Consider the following 23,963-nt stretch of genomic DNA (forward strand, 5'->3'; position numbering starts at 1 on the left):
ACTCTGCACCGCCTTCTTGACCTGCAATCTTCTTCCCGACCTCTCCGCCCCCACCCCCTTTCCGGCCTATCACCCTCACCTTAACCTCCTTCCACCTATCACATTCCCAACGCCCCTCCCCCAAGTCCCTCCTCCCTACCTTTTATCTTAGCCTGCTTGGCACACCCTCCACATTCCTGAAGAAGGGCTCATGCCCGAAACATCGATTCTCCTGCTCCTTGGAATCTGCCTGACTTGCTGTGCTTTTTCAGCAACACATTTTTCAGCTGAGATTGTGTGGGTCAACTGCAGCAATCAATTTCTCTGAATATTCCCTCGTGATGTTTTCTCATCAATAAAACATATTTTAGACAGATGACATGTCAATTCTCAGCAAAATTGGTTGAAGGATGTTGAGACAGCTGAATGAAGAGATATTTTACTGAATAGAAATGATATTGATGAAATCAAGGTACTTGATTGATCAAATTCGATTCAATCACAAGGGATTTAATTCTACAATCTGCTTGCAATACATCATAGTCAACAGAGAATACCTGTCAGTAGCTTTTGATGATCAAGATTTCCTCCATTGTCTTTAAGGGAGTTATTTTGCAGCTTTCTCAGCTTTCCCTCCTTCTGCCCCACTCAGTTTACAAGTCATTGTTCACTCTGGCCATCATTGCAACTTTGCTCAGTCTTCTCACACTGCCTCTTTCTAAGTTCACCTCTTCGTCTTGGCTCTGGTATCTTCTTCCCATTGGTTCCCCAAGTCTTTATTAACTCTCCCTCAGGAACTGAAGGTATACACCTTTCTTTTGTTAAAGATTTTATATTTTAAAGGCAGCAGAGTAATGTAAGTTGCTGTTGCATCTGTGCAGCAAGTAATAGAAAAGTGAGGGTAGAACTGATATTCGATAAAGCTGTAATTATAGAAATACACATTAAAAACAAGCAACTTTTATTTTAACTATCATAGTTCCAGTCTGTTCTGATTTGTGCCTCTTTTGAGGTAACCTTAAACAACTAAAAGCTCCACTGAAACAAAAAAAACACAGCTTTCAAGGAAACTTAACGAAGCAAAAATGAATACCAGTTATTTTGCCCACCAGTTACTATACAGTAAGTACCAGTTACTCTCACTGATCTTTCTTCCTTTCTGGTATATCCTGATATTAACTTGTTTTTTTTTTGAGTAGGACAATACCAGGAAGTAAGCAAATTCCTGTGTTAAATAAGATGATTGAGTCCAATGATGTAATTTGGATCTGATCTGCACTATCACCCAGAAGCTGAGTGTAATGGTGGGCATTAGTTTCAGCACTGGACTGGAACACTGTTGGCTCCCAGCGATGATAAATTTTAACTTTATTTTTCACACTTTCTTATGGGGCTGGGGTGGTACGCCAAGTCTCAAAGGAAGCCTTAGCCTCTCATGAATTGAACCAATCCTCTTCTCCGATTGCCAACACATTTCTGTCCTCCCCCTCTACTCCTTCTCTCCTACCCTTCAATCTCTTGCCTTCCCCTGGCTCTGATCTCTAGTTCTGTATTCCCAGTGGTGACTCTGAAGTTGATTTTCCCTTTCTACTGATAGGGATTGTCCATAAGGGTGTCCAAATGTGGCCCCCTACCACTGGATTTTCCTTCCACTCCCAGCCAGGCTGTCTGTTTGGCAGGCTGCAGGACACTAGGGATCCCACAATATTGGAATGAAGCCTTGCCATTCAGGTCATAGGTTTCCATGTGAAAAAAAAACCTTGCAATTTCTTTGGTAAATTATGTACTCCCTCCACATACTCCCCAGCTTCCTGTTAATATCAGTGCCAACTGTTTATGAATTCTAACACCTAGATGTATGAAAAAAAAATATTTCTAATTTAACATCTGGTGAGGAGTTAAATGCGTGTTGGAATCAGTATGGTACTAATTCTTTGTAGCAATATCCAGCTTAAAGTCCAGAAGTTTCCATGCCTTTTGTGTCCTATAGCTCACCTCCATTACCTCATGTGCAACCTATTCCTTTCTGGAAATTTCTCTGTGGAAATCTCTTTGTGAATTAATCATATTTTGCACGTGTTTTTCTTTTAGCCAATCCACATTTTTCCAGTCTGATTTTTATATTGCCAATTAAAAGCTATTTAGAAATGTCACAGTGAGGCATTTTGAATTGTAACATTTTCTGTGCTGTACTTCTTGTGTCACCTGATATCATCATTTGGAATGTGCTGGGTTAGCTGGGAGGGTAATCAAGTTACTATGATTGAATCTGACCACTTAGCATTAGGGCAAGGGGAATGAATGTTTACATTTTTGGCCATCATCACTGTCCATTGGCTTTGGTTGCAGGTTTACATATGTGGGTATCAAAACAGCTCTTTGTGAAGTCATTTGGTTAATGTATAAATAGAGACTACCTGATCTCATGTAACTGTAGATGAACATAAAGTTGATGCCTTCAAGTTTGGAGAGAAAAGGACAAAGAATTTGCATTACAAGCAGTGCTACAGAAATGAAGCAGTTTTAAGCAATCTTGCCTCACTTACACATGATGTAATCACTAGATACTGTACTTTTCTCTGAAGCTGGAAGTGTTATTTTGTGTAAGCACAATCCCAAGTTGCTCAGCAGTAAGCATTGCTGTAGATTCAGCCTGGGATAGAAACATTTTGCAATAAAATAAAGAACTGCAGATGCTGGAGATCTGAAATCGAAACAGAAATTGCTTTGAGAATCTCAGCAGATCTGGCAGCATCTGTGGGAAGAAAGCAGAGTTAATGTTTTAAGTCCAGTGATTCTTCATCAGAATGGGATTTCACATTTCGCTCATAGCTATGTTTACTAAATGAGTGAATGATTGTAACAGGCACAAATTTATAGGTTAACAGCAACCTGAACTAATTTATAGATAACTTAAGGTTAAAGCTTACTGCCTAAATACTAAAAATGTTAAGTAGAGTAAAAAGTAACCTATTAAATAACAAGACATTCTGTCCTAACCAAACATGTGAAAAACAGGTGAGTGGAAATAATGCCAACAATTCTGTGAATTTAAAGAATAACTTATATATTTACCCTATCATTTGGCAAATTACCATCAGTCTCATAGAGTCCAAAAGGGTGCAAAAATCAATGGTAATGGAAAATAATAGGGAATCATTTTCTTCTATAAATATTGTCTAACAAAAACAGTACTACTAATTGTAATGGCCTTACCTCTCTGTTTCAGGCAGCACATGGGAAACCTTGTCCAGGCATATTGGAGTTACCAGGTACAATAACTCATCAGCAATAACAACAATATAATTTTGTTTACATAGATTTTCTTATAATGTTAGACTTTCACATTTGGGTATTGCTACAAATGAAGCTCAAAATATATAAAGCACAATAATATATTTTTCTTTATCTGATGCTGTAAAGTTTTTTAGAAAATTTAATTTAATAAACACTATATTGAGAAATGATTGAAGATTTGATAATGACTATATGTATGAACTACACTGTGATATCTTAGTGTTGTATATCTTCATACAGGGTACAGAATGCTTTTTTGTTAGGAATGCCAAGAAGATAAATATTATTTAAAATAAACTTTTATAGTAATTGCCTGAAGGATTAAAGTAGTAGTTATTTTGTTTGGGTCTGTAAACTCAACAAAAACTTTGCCATGCATATCATAAGTCGCACCAAATCTCAATCACCCATCCCTGTGCTAACTGATGTGCACTGGCTCTCACTTTTGCAATGGCTCAGTTTTAACATTTTCATCATTGTTTTCAATCCATCTGTGGCCTTTCCATCCTTCAACCAAACCTATCTCTGTATCCTGTCCCAGACTTGCAACTATCTAAGATCCCTGCACCTTTCCAATTCTGGCCTCTAAAATCCTGGTTTTCATAGCTCTGCCATTGGCAGCTGTGCCTTCAGCTGCTGAGGTTCTATATTCTGGAACTCTATCCTTAAACTGACCACCTCGTCATGTCTCACCAGTCCTTGAAGATGCTTTATAAAACTGGTTGCTTTCACCAAACTCTTGGTTGTCTCTCCAACTTATTTGATAACATTCCTATAAAATATCTAGAATGCTTTGCAATGTTAAAGATTTTTAAATTCATTGTTTTGTCTATAGTTCTTTGGTGTGCAATGTGCCACTGCAAAATGTACTGCAGTTCAAATATTCAAAGTGTCCCATCTTAACTCAATGTGGAAAACCAGATGATTAATTTGATTGTCACAGTTCCACTAGGCCAGAAAGTAGTTCCAGATTTGCAGTTTGTCCATTATATTAATGGTTTATTGGAAAATCCAGGATAAGTAGAAGATAATATCACTAGCTTTATATTTTATTGGAACTGAATCCAGAAATGGGCAATGTACAAATCTGGTCTAAACATTTATTGGAATTAAATACGCTTTCTGCAAGGCTATTGTACTTTGTTTAACAGTCTGGAAATAGAATAATTCTTCCACATTGTGTGGGCAGCAGCATATTGTTTTCCATCATCATTGCTGTCTCCTCCTTTTGCATGATTGTGCCAAAGTGCATTTTTAGTGACAAGACACAATTGGCTGTTTCCCAGTAAATTCGAAGCTTCAGTCACAGATTCCCAGCAGCTTGTTTCAACAAAAGGATTTGTGGTTGATTGCTTCATCAGCAGTATGTATGTGTAACTGGAAGCATTCTTTCACAGAAACAGAGGACCTTGAAGTTTAAATGTAGAGAAGACAAACGGGATTGATGTTTTCAGGATTGGGAGAATAATACAAATGGAAGGGTATCTGCCATTCTTACCTGGTCTGGCCTATATGGTATTCTAGATCACAGAAAAGTGGTTGACTATTACCTTCCTCTGAAATGGCCAAACAAGCCATTTAGTTCCAGGAGAATTAAGGATGGACAGCAAATGCTGTATTTTGCTAGAGATACTCACATCTATGAAATAATAAAGAAGCCAAACACTTGCATTAAGTAAGCAGAGGAATATAAAACATGTAAATAACATTTCCAGCAGTAATTTGTAGAATTGTATGTACAGGTTCTATGAAAGAAAAATGAACTGTTCCAGGGTCTAAAGAATCTTGGAAAATGACCACCAATGCATCCATTATTTCTAGGATCACTTTCTTAAGTCCTCTGGGATAGGGATTATCAGGCCTTATGGATTTATTGGCCTTCAAATCCATCAATTTCCCCAATCTGAGAATACAGATTTGCTTCTGTTCCTTCCTATCACTAAATCCTGCGTTTCCCATTATTTATTGCATGTTATTTGTGTCGTCCTTTATAAAGACAGAAGTAAAGTATGAATTTAGTCTGTCAGCCATTTCTTTGTTTCCTATTATAAATTCCCCCATTTCTGACTGTACAGGACCACACAGGCGCGCGCACACACACACACACACACCCCTCCCCCGCACTAGATGCATGCAGTAAAAATGTCTGTCTAACCTGTTGAATGATGTTCTGTGTTGTCTATGCACCCAAAACACAATTTAACTGCCTATTGTCCAATCAACTAAACCTAAATCCCTTGCCCCAAATGTTCAAGCTCGATGGTACAGACTGATAAATCTTATATAATCTAGAAATTATTGTTAATAATTTGTGTAAACAAAGACTTGACACATCAATCTGGTATTGATATATCAGTTGATTTAAAATAGGGTAGTACTCAATGAGTAATCCAGATGTGGAAGCTAATATGTGGACATGAGTTCAAATTCCACCACTGGTGGAATTTAAATTTACATTTTGAAAAATATGGTTTTGAAAGCTAATCTCAGTAATGGTGACCATCAAACTATAATTCAATGGCATAAAAAACCATCAGCATCACTAATGTCCTATAGAGATGGGTATCTGCCATCCTTACTTAGTCTGGCCTATATGGAATTCAAGATCCACAGGAAAGTGGTTGACTCTTAACTTCCTCTGAAATGGCCTAGCAAACCACTTAGTTCCATGGGAATTGAGGATGGATGGCAAATGCTGTCCTTTGCTGGAGATACTCACATTCTATGAAATAATAAAGAAGACAAACACTTGCATTAATTGAGCAGAGGAGGAATATAAAACATGTAAATAACATTACCAATAATAATTTGTAGACTTGTATCTAAAAGGTCTATGAAAGAAAAATCAATACTTCAATTTCTTTTATTTGTTGGTCAGCTGCAGTATAATATCAAGGGTTGATGTTGCATATGAATCTGAGGAAAGAAAACTGACCAAGGTAGAAGTTTGTCATCTGCCAGTGTTACACATTGTATTGCCATTACTCATTGCTAGTTTATGGCCAATTTCCAGCTGACTAGTATGAATTTTCCATATCCAGAGTTCTTCAGCATCACGTCATCAGAAACACCACTGTTAAACTGCAACTAATGTACCCAAAATGTGTTCTGGGAGTACAGTTACAACAATAGATCTGTGGCAGAAACGTTTGGTCAATTTTGTTTTTGTGTTTTGTTTCGATTGCAATACTATAGTACTGAATTTTACCACTTTTGATTTAAAATATTGAAGCCATGCACGCAAATGGAGAGAGTTTTTTTTGTTGAATCAGGCAGAGTTACAAAACTCTCCAGTTCTCCAAAGAAATATTTGTTTGACAAGCAGAAGATAAAATGCAAAGACTGGATTAAAATGATTTAGTTGCCCCTTAAAGCAACATTTTTAGGATTAATTTATAGCACAAAGTGGTCTAATGGATTTCTTTGATGAATGGCTGCAGATACGATTCTGTTTAACCTTACAAGAATCATGGACTCGTTCATCAATAAATTTATGTATCTGCTCAGTTTGGACACTTGGAATACCTTGGTCATTTGCTAACAGCACTGCTCACACTGGTTCTGACTTTTTTTAAAATCATTCCTTGCAGAGTTGTGCTGAAATAAATGTATCCATTTCTTATTTCTTACATTTTTATTAGCATTTTTATTGGTCATGTATTCCAAGCAGCTTGATACTCTCTTTAAATGACCTTGTTTTGAATTACGACTAGAGTTGAATGTTACTACCTAAGTGATCTACAACTCTTTTTGCAGAAAGGATTGTAAGATATACAACACAACAATTCTGCACTTGCCTGCTAAATTAAACCATGTATCAATGCTTCCCAAGATAATTGAGTTGAATGAGTTCAATCCAAAAATCTGCCAAAGTTCAAGAGGCCCTCCACTCTTTGAAATCAGCTAACAACCAAGTTACTAATCAAACCTGAAGAAATATTAGAGACGCTGTTCAGTATTGGACATGCATGATATTCATTTTTCTATGTCCACTTTATTCCAGAGTTGGAGATTATGGATGGCCTAATATTGAACTGCAATGAGTATTCAACTTCATTTCAGCTAGAGCTCATTGTCGAAGAAAGCATGTTTGATTCCAATATACTGTAGTGGATTGGATTCAAAACTCTTACAAAGTGACAATCTTTCAATCCAGTTTTCTGTGCCAAATTGCTATTTAAATAATTACTAAAATATGATTGGAAATTATATTTTTTTTTCTTTCTGTTCTAGACTTGATCTGAATGATGTCCCAAACTGTGTTCGACTGGTTGCTCCAGATTTGGGCATATTTCTCATTAGCTGCATTACATTAGCTTTTTGTAATCGTTTGACAAAGAGAAAGAAGACAACGCCAAGCAGAGAGGAAGAGAATGTGGAACCGAATGAGGAGGTGAGAATATTTCTAAAATGACATTGTATTTTTTGTAGACCATTATTCATTAACTTTGCAGCTATTTAGTAATGTTGATATTGAATACTAAAATGCAATATTATCATAAATGTTTTTAACTTATAAAAACTGAAAGAACTGTGAATGCTGCAAATCAGAAACAAAACCAGAAATTTCTGGAAAAGCTCAGCAGATCATTTATGGAGAGAAATCAGAGTTAACGTTTTTGGTCCAATGATCCTTTTAACTTATGTTGGTCCATTTTTATATACATTATGTGTATTTTCATTCCCACTCTTTCCATTAATAAAGTTCTTTCCTCTTCATTCCAAATAAAGGAGAGATAATTTCTTCATAAATGTTGTATTGAACTCAGAACTGTCTTCTAGAAGGCCAAAATAAGGTTAACAGTGGAGTTAACTTGCTTTCTGATTTTGTGACTTTCATTGAGAGATTATTTGGTTACCTGCTGGGATGGGTCCAACAGCAGGCAGAAAATAATTGTTGAGTATGTGGAACACACTTATGTATGAGATGATACATCTGAATATTACTGTACAAAATATTACTGGACAAAATTTTCAATGGCTAAAAAATTCTCCATATATTTCACTTTGACCATAGGAAAAACCTGGGCAAAGCCATAAGGAGTGTGTAAAGTTACTGGTGGGAAATATCTAATGCTTGTTGGATAGCTAATCGCGAAAGGTCTGTAGATACTGGAGTGCTTTAATACTTAATTCCTGACCATAATGCTGCACACTTGAAACATAAAAATCAAGTGGACAACCAGTAAAAATGGATAAGGTGACTTACCTTCCTAGATCTCACCACCTTCTATTTTTAATAGCTTTTTTTTAAAGCGTGAAGCAAAATGGGTTCATGGTGTTCTTAAAGTTTGCCTGTTGATGCCTGATGTCATGGTTGGCCTTGTTGTAGTCTTCTTGCTGAGTGAAGACAGTAGTAAGAGGATCAAAGACCAGCATTGGCATTTAAGTTATATTTTTTCTTGTTTTCCTCAAAGGGTCAGGAGGAGCAGGAATCCTACCTTCCCAAAATTTATTGTTTTGTTTGTCAGAAATGTTTTTGTCCTGGCCAATGTGACATCTTTTTGCTGTTTGAATTTCCACTCTGTCCAACTGGGGCTCTCTGCCAGTGTAGGGCAAGCAGCTGACCTGGGGGGGGGGGGGGGGTGCAGGTGAAGCCTGGCATTGACATCAGCCATGCACACCTGAATCCTGACGCCAGTCCATGTTTCATTTTTAATTGTCCAAGTGTGTAAGTCAGACGAAAATATTCTCTTGCATTCATCTAATGATTGAATTACATAAATACAATTCTTATTTGTTTGTTCCTACTTTTGCAAGCTGAGTATAACTGTCCATTGTTCCAAAGTATCACAAGATGTGAGAAAACACCAACAGGCCATTCAATCCAACAGGCCTATGCTGGTATCCAACCCATCTACATATTAAGTACATCCTTGCTATCCACCACCTAAGAAGTAAACTTCACATCCTCATAAGGCCAGTAATGGAGGTGTTTACTGGTGATTGCACAATGTTCAGTGCCATCTGCTCTGATACTGAAGCAATCTGTGCCCATATTCTGGACAAAAATACAAACTTGTGGCAAGCAAAATTCACATTGCACAAATGCCAGGCAGTGACCATTTCCAATAAGATCCAACCTTACCATCACATTGATGTTCAGTGACATTGCCATCACTGAAGCCCCCACTATCAACATCCTGTGGGTTACCATTGTAGACGGCTTGCTCCTGGGGGTGGTCAGGTTGTCCATCACAGTCACGTGCATGGCCTGGATCCAGCAGGGTACTGGAAAACCACTTGTGGTCTGATCCTGCAGTGCCATGCCTTGACTCATCTGACACCTGGGAGAGCTGGATGATCAGAGTTTGATTTTCAGTGGTGAATTCAAAGAAGGCTAACAGCTTCATTATAATATTTAAAGGATCAACCTGCTTCCTTGAAGTAGATTGATCATCCACTCTCTCATTCCACCAAAATTAAAACCAGATATCAGTGGGTTAGGGTCAGGATTCAGATTTTGAAGATTTTAACCTCTCCCAACATCCTCAATTTTGAGCTTTAAAACTCATCCTGTTGGTAGAACACAGAAGTCCAGGCAGTGAAAGAAGGCAGAAACCTAGTCTTTGGACATTTTTATAAGACTCATTTACAGAAACACACAGAGTATCAAATATGTACAACTGTACGTAAATGTAAGGCAAGGGTGAGTTTCCAATGCCCACCATCTGAATGCAATTAACACTCAATTGATATACGATTAACACCCTTTGGGTCAATTTGTCTCATTATAAATTTTATATCCACATTCGCAATGGAAAGAGCCTGTCACGGTGTAATTTAACTCCCTGTTGTTAGTGTTGCAATGCTTTAGTTTTGTACTTTTGTCCATACTGCAGAGAAACTGCTCTGTTCAAACTAACTTTACTTCTCTGTTCTCTAATTGTCATCAGTCTTGTTATTTAGCTACATATATAAAGTAAAAAGAAATGAAGACTTTATGGAAAAAAAGACTGTAAATATGACTTTTAAAAAGGGACTGACTTAGGTCTATATGGTCAATTATCCATCTGCTCTATCTTAGTTTCACCTGAAAACAGAATTTAGTAATGATTCCCATACACAATGAAATGAATTGTTATTTAAATTAAAAGCTGTCAGGATGAACTGATGTGATTCTGTTTATATTCACTGTAATTCCAAATTTGCAAAAACACCACTTCGCACCTGATTAAGAATAATTTAACAATTTCCCACTGAGCAAATGCATATCGAATTAAAAGATCTTGGGCAACAAACACAGCAGACCTTTTTTGGAAAGGGCTGACCCTTCTGTATATCAGTTTTAACTGGAAACTGTTGCACAAGTCAAAGACTGCACGACTTCACTACTACACATTGTGCATATAAAATGAGATTTGACAAATATATTTAAATAACCCTCCCAAATTAACAATGCAACATCTTGGCATACAGAAATTTAATATTACTCAGTTTTTTTTTTAAACAAACTCAGCAGGTGTCTTTGAATTGTCAGACACTTTATCACTTTCAAGCAGTGATACCAGATCTTATTTTGAAATTCTATAGCCCTTGGCATTTGTCATACAACTTTGAGTATATGAGTTAGGATGTCATACTGAGGCTGTACAGAATGTTGGTGAGGCCTCTTCTGGAATACCATGTGCAGTTCTGGTTGCCCAGCTATAGGAAGGATATTATTAAATTGGAGTGGGTTCAGAAAAGATTGACTAGGATGTTGCCAGGAATGAAGGGTTTGAATTACAAAAATAGGTTGGAAAGGCTGGGACATTTTTGACTGGAGCATAGAAGGTTGAGGGTTGACCCTTATAGAGGTTTAGAAAATCATTAGGGAGCTAAATACGGTGAATAGTAAGAATCTTTTCCCTAAGGTGAGGGAGTTCAAAATGAGGGGCTAATGGGGGCTAATATGAGCTGACAATGCATTGTGTGTGGTAGCAGGCCGTGCGATGATAAGACATGGTGTGGAACCCACTTGGGAACTCTGCAGCCTTCTGAACTTAGGGCTTGAGGCCAGGTCCTTATCCCAACCCCCAAACATGAGGACGGGGAATTTCCAAGTGGAAACAAACAACTTAGTCTATTATGAAAGAAAACAACACCCGGATTCACTTCTCAAGATAAAATTGTAAAGCAGAGGAGTCACGATAACAGTGAATAGTTCAAAGTTTGTGAGAAGATTTGTAGCTCGGGTGCTCGTTGCTGTGGTTCTGTTCGCCGAGCTGGAAGTTTCCTCCGGCCGGAGGAAACACCACAGAAGCGCTTCACAGGAGGCTCCCAAGCACTGAGGATGTCACCTAGACAGGGGACAAAACGTCTGCAACAAAAACTTCCAGCTCGGCAAACAGAACCACAGCAACAGTGAATAGTTCTGGTCTCCATTTACTAAAAAGGTATAGAAGAATGGGAAAAAATACAAAAAGGATTTCTAGAATCAGACCAGATCTTAAAGGTTATACTAACTGGGAAGGTTGAACAGGACTGTGCTCCTTCTCTAGAAAAGGAAAATCTGATAGATGTGTGTCAGACTCAGCGAATTCAATAAAGAAACAGAGAAGCTGGTTTACTTACAGACAAGACCATAATTATAATGAATCCACTGAAGGATTCAGGAGAAATTATATTGCCAAAAGATTGTTTAAAATACAGAACATTGTACCATAAGTAATCAAGGCAAATGAAATAGATGCACTCAAAGATTAGCTCAAGAAACATGTGAAGGAGAGAGGCATAAAAGAAAATATTGATGGAGTTAGATGAAGAGGATGGGAGGAGTTCATAAACATGGACATTGGTCTTTTGGGCAGAATGCCTTGATTCTGTGGTAAATACTGTGTCATAGAATTCTTTTGATATAAGTTTGTGTTCAAATGTTTAATTGGTTTAGTATTGGCTCACAGTTCACTGGAAATACCCTACCAAGTATTCGCAAGAAAAAACTTCACTATTTGATTTGTTTCACTCAGAAATTTTTCAATCATTTTCATTCACAGTGTTCCCACTCAAAATGCAGAAAGAAAGACTAAAGTCACAACATACTTCCATAATGACATCTGGAATGCTGCCATTTCCATCATGACCACACTGTTGTGTTTGCCATTATAATTAATGCTTATTTATTGGGTTTTGTTTCCTCCAAGTTTGCGTCCCAACAGGAAGACCCTTTCATAACAAAAACTCCCAATTGCCCCTATAGAAAAGTAAACCACACATTCTCTGTTGAGCCATTCTCACTCTCCACCTTCAAGCAAGCGGAGAAAATAAAGACAGTCATTGGAAAGGTGGGATGCGCTGTGTCTGCACTTAAGGCCTTTCTAAAGGAGGTCAGAGAGATCCTATGGAATCGGCTTTGAGTAAAAGTGTTCTTTTAATTCAGCATTTGGAGCCTGATATCCTAGAGGCAACAGCCACAAGAATCATGACAAAGCCAATGACAGTGATTTTTTGGAAGCGGAGCTGTTTGAGCAGGTTATGGAGCTTAGTTCATCTTCAAGGCATTGACATTGATGCACTGCTTAAAGCTAGCAAAAAATATGAAGCAGTTGTAGCCAGACAACAACAACTGCAAGTATTAGGTGCATTTACCAGCAGTAGTGTAGTAGCCAAGATGCAGAGACCAAGCAGGTGGTGTGGGAAGTGCAATCAGTTGCTCTGGTTGCAAAAATGTCCTGTAACAAGATCTCTGCAAGTCATGTAGTACTTAAGAGCAATATGCTCACCTATGCAAGAAATTTGGCTTCAAAGGTGCAACCAGAGATTATAACAGAAAACAACTGAACAAAAGTGTGTGCAGCATGCTAGCAGCTGCAACATGGAGCATGCCAGAGACCTTCACAAGTATAGGCACAGAAGGTCAAGCTTCAGAATGGAAGAACCAGAGGGCACACAGATTTTCCACATTGTGTATGTGACACATTTGGATGATGTCAAAACATTTGGAAACTCTTGCCACTAATACTATCAAATGCCCAAAGAAAATTGGCAAACTCGAACTCGAAACCAAGGTTGACACTAGAACTAGTGCAAATGTGTATCCAGACAATTGAAAATCAATGACACAATCTATAACAATAAAATTAACTGCATTTAAAGGGTCATCCATCTCTAGTATTGGTACACTGAAAATGAAATGCTGCAATGGTGATTCTGCATGGAAACCACATTGGTGGTTTAATTTAATTTGGTGAACACTAACAGCCCAGCAGTAGCAGTACTACATTGTATTTGGAGCTGACAGTATGACCTTTCACAAGATCACCAATATACCAATTGTAACAGAAGAGACCAAGGATACTTGGATTGAGTCAGTCCAACACTTAAGACAAATATTCCCAGAGAGATACAACACCAAGAGAAATCACAAAACCTCCAAGAAAGTGCAATATTCGTATAGAAGAAAAAACGTGAAAGTGAACAGGATGATATGGATCATTGTGGTAGTATCTGTCATGTTTGGGGGGTGGGGGTGGGGGTTCTGGCTGAGCCATGCCTAGTTGCTCTTGAGAAAGTGATGGTGAGCTGCCTTCTTGAACAACTGCAGTCCATTAGATGTAGGTAGATCCACAATGCCTTAGGGAGGGAATACCAGAACTTTGACCCAGTGCCACTGAAGGAATGCTGATATATTTTCATGTTGGGAAATTAGAAGTAAAGTAGAACCCCGTATCCGCAGTTTACCGCAGCCCAAAAATATTACATGGAACATTCCAGAAATAATTCTGGGGTCTGCGGGGAGGCAAATTTCCCATTTAAATGGTAGGGTTCACTACTATCTGCGGTTTTGGGCATCCACGGTAGGTGTTGGAATGTATCACCTGCAGATATGGGGTTGGGGGGAAGCACCTGTATATTGCTCTTCTTTGTGTTGCTGGGTCAAAATTCTGGAACACCCTCCCCAACAGCATTGTGGGTGTACCTACACCAAATGAGCTCCAGCAGTTCAAGGAGGCAGCTCAACTATACATTGAAACAAAGAACTAGTACTGTTCTAAAGAAAGATGGTATAATTAGGGATGTTTGGATGTAGCGCATTTAAATGTCTTTCTAAAAAGATGCCCAGCAAAATTCTAACATGAGAAGAATAGAATCCCAAATTCACAAGAGCTACATACTTTTCCAAGGTGGGTGCCAGACATGGATACTGGTTGGTTTACTCAGCAAAGGAATCTCAATACAATAAATCACTACTTTCAGAAAACATTTGCAAGGCATTGCTTCCAGAGATTTATCTTTCAGTCAGTCTGTCAGACAAGAACTGTTCCTGCAGTGTTTGGACTGAATTACAGAAAATATTCCTCGATGTATGTGTATTGTTGCTGACATTGCTGCTGGTTTTGCCTATGAAGAGTAAAATGAATATCTATACAATTTTTGATGGCATCTTGTCATGCAGGACTTGTCTTTAACAGTAAGAAGTGCCAGGTTAAGATTAATACATCGACTTTTTTAGCTCAATCTGTTCAGGTTATGGTATCCATCCTGACCTAGCCAACACTGAAGAATCTGCTTTTCGCGATTAAAAAAACGTTTCTCAGAGAAATCTTAGATTTGTTTAAATCACCAGGACCATAGATATCAAACTGTTTTTTTTATTGGAAAGCAACATCATAAAGGGAGCTCCTGAGGAAAGACAACCTTATGTAGACCAGGAGGATCATCAGAATATCACTCAAACAGGCATTGTCAGCAGAGATTTGTATCCTACAGGACTATACCCCAAGGAGGAAGACAGTCCTGGAAATTGATGCATCTTAGAAAAAGCGAGGAGCATACATACTGTAAGATGGCAAACCAATTGTATTTGTATCCAAAGTCTGTTGGAAGTACAATCCAATGATTGCAATGTGGAGCATGAAACATTTCCTCTGGTATATGGTATCATAAGATTCCACATGTACCTGTTCACTATGGAATTCACTGTGGAAACTGATCACAAGCCTCTGGAAATGCTTTGGTGCAAACCACTGATAAATGCACCACTGAGACTACAATAGCTTCCAATAAAATTACAGGGATTTGGCTTTGATGCTGTACAGGCTAAAAATGGTTGCTTCAAATGCACTGAGCAGATTAACAGATCCGGATAAGAACACAGAAATTCCACTAGATAAACAATAAGGTGGAAGATGTACTTAAAGTCAATTTGATTAGTTTTGGTCAAATGCAGCCAACTTCAGGAAGAAACAACTAATGATAAACTATTGAAGTCACTATGAAAAACTATCATAGAAGAATGACTCGACACAATACTAAAGATACCAGACTCTCTCCAAAGCTTTAGAACATGTCAAGATGAACTAGATACCTCGTGGTGTAATATTTGAAGGGAAACAAATGCTTGTACCCAAAGCTCTGCATCAGCATGCATTGTCACATTTCATCAGGGACATGTGAGCTGCAGGCCTACAATGAGGAAGTTGCTTGGCTTGGGGCACTGCATATTGACGAGGAATCGATAATTGTATTGAGAAGTCAGTGACCATGGGTAAGACATGCCAGAATGACCAAGCAGAACAACACAAAGAACCTCTCCACTCTCAAGAGATTCTAGAGACAAGATTACAGTGGTGCTGGAAAAGCACAGCAGGTCTGGCAGTATCCGAGGAGCAGGAAAATTGATGTTTCAGGCAGGAACCCTTCATCAGGGTTTCATCCTCCTTCCTGATGAAGAGCTCCTGTTCAAAACATCAATTTTCCTGCTCCTTGGAAGCTGCCTGACTTGCTGTGCTTTTCCAGCACCACTCTAATCTTGTCTCTGACCTCTAGCATCTGTAGTCCTCACTTTCGCCCTCTCGAGAGATTCAGTCAGTCCCTTGGACCAGCAAACATGGTTACAAATTTCTCCCAGTGACTGACGAAGTTTCCAAATTTCTAATTGTCAGACAGTTAAAAGATACTTCAAGTGCACCTTTGACAGACAGAATGTGTACTAAATTCAGTCTATCTTGGTACTCCTGGAGAGAGAAGTTTTAAGAAAGACAAATCTACAGTCAGATCTTGGTCACAGACTTTATCAGCAAGTGTGTGGAGGACTGCATACCGGGGAAGTCAATCTAAGTGTTCCCCAACAGGAAACCCTGAATGAATCAGAACATACAGAACCTGCTTAAAAACCAGGCATGAGGCCTTCAGATCAGGAGACCCACTCAAACGTAAGGAATCCAAGTATGAATTTTGCAACGCCACTAAGACAGCCAAGGACCAATACCGATCCAAACTAGAGACCCAGACAGACCATGGCAAGGACTGAATGACATCACAGGCTCTAAAAAGAGACAGTGCAAGATAGCAGACGATGACACATACCTCCCAGATCGTCTCAATGCCTTCTATGCTTGCTTTGAGCAGAATTTCGGTGGAGAGGTAACACCTATTCCGACAAGTCCTGGCAAACATATTCCAACAGTCACTGCATCAGAGGTCAGATCTGTTTTCCTTCGTGTGAATCCAAGGAAAGGATGGGACCAGATGGAGTACTCAGAGCATGCGCAGATCAATTGGCAGAGGTCTTCTCGGACATCTTCAATCTCTCTCTGCAGCAGACCACTGTCCCTGCCTGTTTCAAGAGGACCAACATCATCCCTGTGCCTAAGAAGGCTCATGGAGCATGCCTCAATGACTACCGCCCAGTGACCCTAACTTCAGTGGTCATGAAGTGCTTTGAAAGGCTGGTCATGGGATTAATCAACTCCAGCCTCCACTACTCGAGACCCACTCCAATCTGCCTATCGGACCAACAGATCCACGTCGGATGCCCTATCACTTGCCCTTCACTCCTCCCTAGAACATCTTGACTCCATGAACAGCTACATAAGAATCCTACTCATTGACGACAGTTCAGCCTTCAACATTATTATCCCCTCGAGACTGATTACTAAACTTAGTGATCTTGGACTAAGCCCCACTTTCTGCAACTGGATCCTCAGTTTCCTGACCCTCTGGCCACAATCAGTGATGATTGGGGACAATATTTCATCGTCACTAGCACTCAACACTGGAGCCCCCCCCCGGCCCCGGGGTGCGTACTCAGCCCCCTACTGTACTCACTGTATATCCATGACTGCGTCCCCAAATATCAGACTAACGCCATTTACAAGTTCGCTGATTACACCACCATAGTTGGTCGAAGCTCAGGTAGCAACGAAACAGACTACCGACAGGAGGTGGAAGACCTGGAAAAATGGTGCACTGAGAACAAGCTAGCTCTCAATGCCGGCAAGACCAAGGAACTCATTATTGACTTTCAGGGGAATGTTACTCATGCCTCCTACACATTAACAGCACAGAGGTGGAATGAGCGGAGAGTGTCAAGCTCCTGGGAGTGGTCATCCACAACAAGCTTTTTTGGACTCTTCATGTGGACACACTGGTTACAAAGGCTCAACTATATCTCCTCTTCCTCAGGCAGTTGAGGAAATTTGGTATAACGGCAAATACCCTTGCCAACTTTTATAGGTGTGCCATCGAGAGCATTCTGTCTGGATGTATCACTACCTGGTATGGCAACTGTACCATTCAAGATAGGGAGATGGTTATAGAGACTAGTGAACTCAGCCAGGACAATCACAAAGGCCAACCTCCCATCTATAGAATCCGTCTACCAGGCCCGCTGTCAAGGAAAGGCCACCAGCATTCTCAAAGTTCCATCCCAACCTGGCAATGTTTTTCTACAACCTCCACCATCAGGGAGAAAGTACAGAAGCCTGAACACACACACCAGCCAGTTTCGAAACAGTTTCTACCCTACTGTTGTTTGAATACTGAATGGACTCTTAACATTCGCCTGTACCTGTGTTTTTGTTTTTGCTGCTGTTTACCTATTATTTACTTATCTATGCTACTTAACTCTGTGATCTACCTGTATTGCTCGCAAGACAAAGCTTTTTTACTGTGCCTCGGTACACGTGACAATAAATTCAATTCAATTTGACCTCTAAAGCACGTATTAACCAGAGAATAAACCATATTACAGTCTTGAAACATCTCAGGTCTCACTGTGATTTATGCTGCTAAAGTACTGAACATGAGGTGGAGGCCAACAAAACAGGATCCTCATATTGACGTGTTACACCTTCGGAATTACATCATTAGGTATGGACTTACCCTCACCAGCAGAGACCCATGCTTGCAAGCCAAGTTAGGACAACTCTGCTGAGTCATTCATGTTCTCAGAAAGACTGAACAAACTTCTCAAAAACAGAGGGAAAATGATGATGGTACATAACCTATATGCAGGTGCGTAGTACAGAATGTCACAGCCTATCTAACGTACCCAGTGACCTGCAGAAGTTTCAAAAGTATGTAGTGAGCCTAGGTCCTGTGGAGCAAAACAGAGAAGAAGCAGAAATCAACTGTAAAGCACTTCAACTTTGCACAGAACACACACAAGGATATATACAGATAACTAAGGTGTGAAAGATCATCTTGACAACAGTCAACAATAACAACATTGAAGACAGCACTAACAGCACGTACAAGGTGAGAACAACCAAGTGTGAAACCTCGACCTTCGTTTGCCTGTTTTAATTTTGTTTTATTATTTTTATCCTCTCTGCTATGCTACAGCTCTTCGAGGAATATACTGGTCTTCTTCATTCTGTGATTGTTGTTCTGAGTCAAAGAATGCAAGGTATACTTCGGGTGGAGGTGGGGGATGTTTCAATTGAAAGTTGATATGCTTCAGGTGTCTAGACAGTTGTTCTTTCAAAACAAATCCATTTCCTTATCCAAAGACAGTTCTGTATTTCTTTTTGGCTAAGTCTGAATTGCATCAGGTTTATTGAAAGGTTTCTCACTGTGAGGCCTTGAGTTTATTCACTGTATCTTATTAAACTGGCATTGTTAATTCCCGACCCTGCCTCTGTGGCATTTTCTCACTTGATTTCAGCCCCATTTCAGAACTTACCGGTCCTGGCAAAATCCACCATTCAACAGATATCCCCAGAATTCACTGGAATCCTTGTACTCACGCAATTTCTAAAAGCCTGTTGTGCACCCAGACAAGTGCTGTCAGTCTGGAGCTGGCCTGTCTTGGTGCTGACATTTACCCCAGCCATGGCAAACAGGGCAACGTCAGTGCCCCACTTTGTAGGCAGGGACATAGCGGTTCTCTGGATAAGGTGTTGAAAACAAACAGAGCCATGTTATATATGCTGGCCAGAAATTGAGATACCGTGTAGAGAATTGAATTCCATGTGACTAGAAATCCAAAACATATCCTTCAGAACAAAGTTCAAGATGATAACAAAGTTTAAATCTTTACAGGAAAACACATTAAAGTATGTGTACTGGAACCCTTCCAGTCTGGAATATTTGGGACCATGCTATTTTTGGATTTTGGAATTTTTTGGAATATGGAATGATGTTAAAGTACTGAACTACAAACGTGTAAACTGCACACACTGGATGTAAACTGGTGCCTGAAGAATAATGCAAAGATAAAATATTATAAAGCAAGCTTAAACATGTGGTACTTACCTGAAAGCTGTATTTTTCATATTTTCACTTCTGAAGTATTGTACTAAAGTCATATTGTGAGTCGTTTCAGTGTGCTCAAAGTATTTCAGAACAACAGGGAATTACAGCCTGGAGAAATTGCATTGTACCACTGATATACCTCGGCTACCATACTCAGGAAAATTTCACACCAGGAAAATTTCACACCAACTTTCATTCATCATAAAACATCTCTACAAAGTTTTTTTTTGTGTTACCGATAGAACTTATTTTTGCATTAAGATTCTTATTATCCATTTCACTTGAATAATTGTATATTATTTTTCATTCAAATTTCTTTCTTTCTACCAATGGCTGTTCATATGTGCTTGCAAATATGAACATAAATGAAACATTCAGCTGTCCTAACTATTGAGAATTCATTATATAAGCCATTATGGGAAAATTTCATGTGAAAAGTTTCATGTGTTGTCATATGTAACCTGTTTTTGCCCATTACATTGAAATGCCTGATTCTAGGGAGAGGAAAACTATTCTGGATTCTTGCTTCTGATTTCTGTCCAGTATCTTTGATTGAAAGTGCACGTGTAGATGAAAAATGAGAAATTTAATTTTCTGTTCTTCCTTCCTATCATGATCTTCCAATCACATGTTCACTCCTGTTTTCATCAGTACTGTTGCCTGAGACTGTTGTTGCCTCAACTCAACTGCTGTAGAAACCTTCATTCAAGCTTTTGTTACTTCTAGACTTGACTATTTAAAATGTCATCGTTGATCTCCCATGTTCTACCCTCTGTAACCTTGGTTGTCCAAACGTCTGCTGCTCATGTCTGAACTCTGTCCTCTTCACCTGTCACCCCTTTACTAGCTAATCCATATTAATTGCCAGTTGATGAATGTCTTAGTTTTATAATTCTCATTCCTCCTTTTTAAGTTTCTCAATATCCTCATCCCATCCCAGCTCTGTAATCTCCTCCAGATCCACACACCTTTGAGATATCTGTGCTCATCTAGTTCTGACTTCTTTAGCCTCCTGGTTCTTAGTCTTAAAATAAAATGTTTTCTTAAGTACAGACACTACATAAAATAAGATGCTAATGCTATTACTTAGCTCGATCAACCAGTGCTTGTGTGAATTTATCAGATGGCATTCATATCTGTAGTGTCATAACACAGTCAAAAACTTATTGAAGGAAAAATGAATAAAAATTGTTGAAGAGTCAAAGAAAACATTGGTTTGACAGTAACATTGAGCAAATACTGATGTGCTAACAATAACAATGGCAATAACTTACATCAATATAGCATTCTGAATGTAAAAAATACATGCAGGCAAGGTGGATTAGCCATGGAAACAGGGATAGGTAGATGGATGGGATGCTCTTCAGGGGTCGGTGTGACTTGATGGGCCATATGGCCTGCTTTTACACTGTAGAGATTCTTAACAAAAAATCACAAAAATAAAGTCCTCAGTTTTTCTGCAGCAATCCTCCTTTTAAAAACAATGCATTTTGAAACCAAGGGTAAAACATGTCTATAAATACTTTGGGGTTCTGATCCATCATCAAAGCAAAATGCAAATCCAAAAAGCTTGGGTTAGTTACAGTTAAAAATAATCAGTGTTTATTCACTTAAGTTTTTGTAGTAGGACAACCTCAAAAAATGATGACCCATTTTTGTGTTTTTGTTGGAGCAAGGAGATCGATAGTTCCAATAATTATTCATGTAGGTGCTGTGTTAAAAGAAGTTAAAAGCAGCTTTGTCAAGAGTGTGGTTTCTTGATAGAGCTGATGAACTTTGAGAAAGGTCAATCATACGCATGAGAGATCTGATTTATTCATAGATTCAAAGAGTTGCTATGGTTAATAGATAATTAGTTTATATTTCTGTTTGGAGCATCTGAAAGTATGCCATGTTACCTTGGAGATGGGCAGTGGGATTTAAGACAGTTCCTTTGTTTAATTTATCTCTGGATGTTTCTAATAGAAATATCTGCAGTCAGCTTGGAAGCAGTCAGCCAACAACCAACTGAGTCCTAAAATTGTGGGTGCAGACAGGGAAAAGAGTCTGTGTCTATCCATAGTCAGGTAGCATGCAGGGCTTTAGGGACCCAGAGGTATTGTTGATGTTTAAATTCCTCAGCAAGAATGCAGCAAAACATATAGTTAAGCTAAGGTATCCACAGTATGAAGTTTTACAGGAGAGTTGGAAAGTTCCTTAGCCAAAAACAAATGACAGGATCCGTGAAACCTCTTGCCTTGCGGAATTATTGGTATAGTGAGGAGAAAACAAAGTTCCTTCCATGGGGCTGTGGCATACTTTTTGAGTTGGTCCCAGAAGAAGTGAATACACCTTCAAAATTCATGAAAAGTATGAAGTAGAACTGGGTTTACACCACAAGTCTTCATTAACTGTAGGTTTAATCAATGGTGCTTGGTTTGCTTATGGTTTTATTCACAGTAAAGTTTGTTTTCTTTAAAATGTAAAACCTTGTATAATTCTTTCTATTAATCATTGAGTTGTTCAAATTTTTCTTTACACCTTAATAGTCTCTGTGGTAATGTAGCACCAGCATAGACCTTTGAAATGTATACTTTATGGAGTGCTAGTAACAAAGAAATAACAGTTATGCCATCTTGGGAGCTTAACTGCAAAGGTTAAGTTAAACCTTTTATATTTAAAGAACATTGATCTGGACTAGTTTTGTAAATACTGTGCCTACAAGAGCCGGTCAGTGGCTCAGCATCCTGCAACGAGTATCTGACCATCTGATTACCCAAAGCCTGCCAATCATCTACAAGGCACAAGTCAGGAGTGTGATAGATTACTCCCCACTTGCTTGGATGGGTGCAGCTCCAACACTCGAGACGTTTAGCACCATCCAAAACAAAGCAGCTCTTGATTGTCACCATACCCACAAACATGTGATTGTCACCATACCCACAAACAATCATATGTTTGAGGATATGCTGACAATCACATGTACCATCGATGAGATGCAACTGCAGAAGTTCACCCTATCCTTAGACAGCTGCTTCTAAACCCATCTAGGAAAAGATACATGGGAGCAGTTCCAACTGCACATTATCCTCCAAGCCATTCACCATCCAGGCTGTTCCATCAGTGTTGCTGAGTCAAAATCCTGGAACTCCCTCCCTAATGGCATTGTGGGTCTACCTAAACCAAGTGGAGTGCAATGGTTCGTGAAGGCAGCTCATCTCCTCCTCCTTCTCAGGGGCAACTAAGGTTGGGCAATAAATATTGGCCTCGTCAGCAATGCTCACACTCAAAGCAAAAATATCCACTTATTTTACAAAGAGTGCATTTTATTGTCATAAGCACTTATATGATAACCAGATTAAAATATGACCCTTGCAGAAGAGGTTCTAACTTTTCCAATCTGGTGGCAGTCCTGTCTTGTATGATAATATAGTTATATCGATGACTAAAGCAGTCTTGTCTCTATTGTTGTTGTAGAGTGAACCTAGATGGCAGACTGCTTGACCACAGGGGCATAACAGTCTGGATAGTTCTGATTTCACTTCTTTATAAGTGTGCACTTCCCAGAAAGGGTAACTGGATCACAATAAGGAGTGTGAAAACCCTATCTTATTTCCTTCTCCCTATCCTGACATACTGAGGCTAGTAGCCCTGCTAGCTATGATGAAGGGAGTTAGCACTCAGTGGAGATTGAGCTTGGGAGCTGCAGTTTGTTTAGATTGATTGCAAGCATCTAAGTAGGTGCACAAATTCTGACTCATATGTGCTCGTGAGAAGTGGGCATAACTATCTAGCTTATTTCTTCCCCTAGTTCATATGTTTGTATTTTTTTCCATCCTTAATTGCACTCAAAATGTTGGTGGTAAACTGCCTGTTTGAATCACTGCAAATCTGTGAAATGTTGGCAGATCCACAGTGTTGTTGGAGAAAGAGTTACAGAATTTTGGTCCAGCTGAAGGGAAAATGATGTTTGTCAAAACCAAAAAATATATACTTTTGCCAAAGGAAAATAATTTCTTTGTGCACAGTGTTGATTTCATTTGTGGAAAAAAAACATCAGTGGCTTATTGTGTTCAACTGAAGTCTTTAGTTATCATGTTGATAAAAATATTGTGAAACTGTGATGTGGAGTAATGGAAGGGCAATAAAACAATTCTATTTAACTTCAATGATTGAACCGAGTCAAGTGTGGGATCATTTGAAGGAGTGGGTATTGATCTGTAATATGACTCCTGATTTGTATGACA

The 23,963-nt window shown here is 39.0% G+C and overlaps 1 protein-coding gene across 1 annotated transcript in view; it reads left to right on the top strand.

Moving 5' to 3' along the window:
- piezo1 (piezo-type mechanosensitive ion channel component 1) overlaps positions 1-23,963 on the top strand; it is a 263,867-nt gene that overhangs the window by 91,205 nt on the left and 148,699 nt on the right. Inside the window, exons 5-6 of the mRNA XM_043707516.1 lie at positions 3,209-3,251; positions 7,510-7,669. Of these exons, the coding sequence (XP_043563451.1) occupies positions 3,209-3,251; positions 7,510-7,669 (203 nt within the window). The remainder of the gene's footprint in view (positions 1-3,208; positions 3,252-7,509; positions 7,670-23,963) is intronic.

The sequence above is a fragment of the Chiloscyllium plagiosum genome, chromosome 17 (assembly GCF_004010195.1).
Source record: "Chiloscyllium plagiosum isolate BGI_BamShark_2017 chromosome 17, ASM401019v2, whole genome shotgun sequence".
Classification (NCBI taxonomy): domain Eukaryota; kingdom Metazoa; phylum Chordata; class Chondrichthyes; order Orectolobiformes; family Hemiscylliidae; genus Chiloscyllium; species Chiloscyllium plagiosum.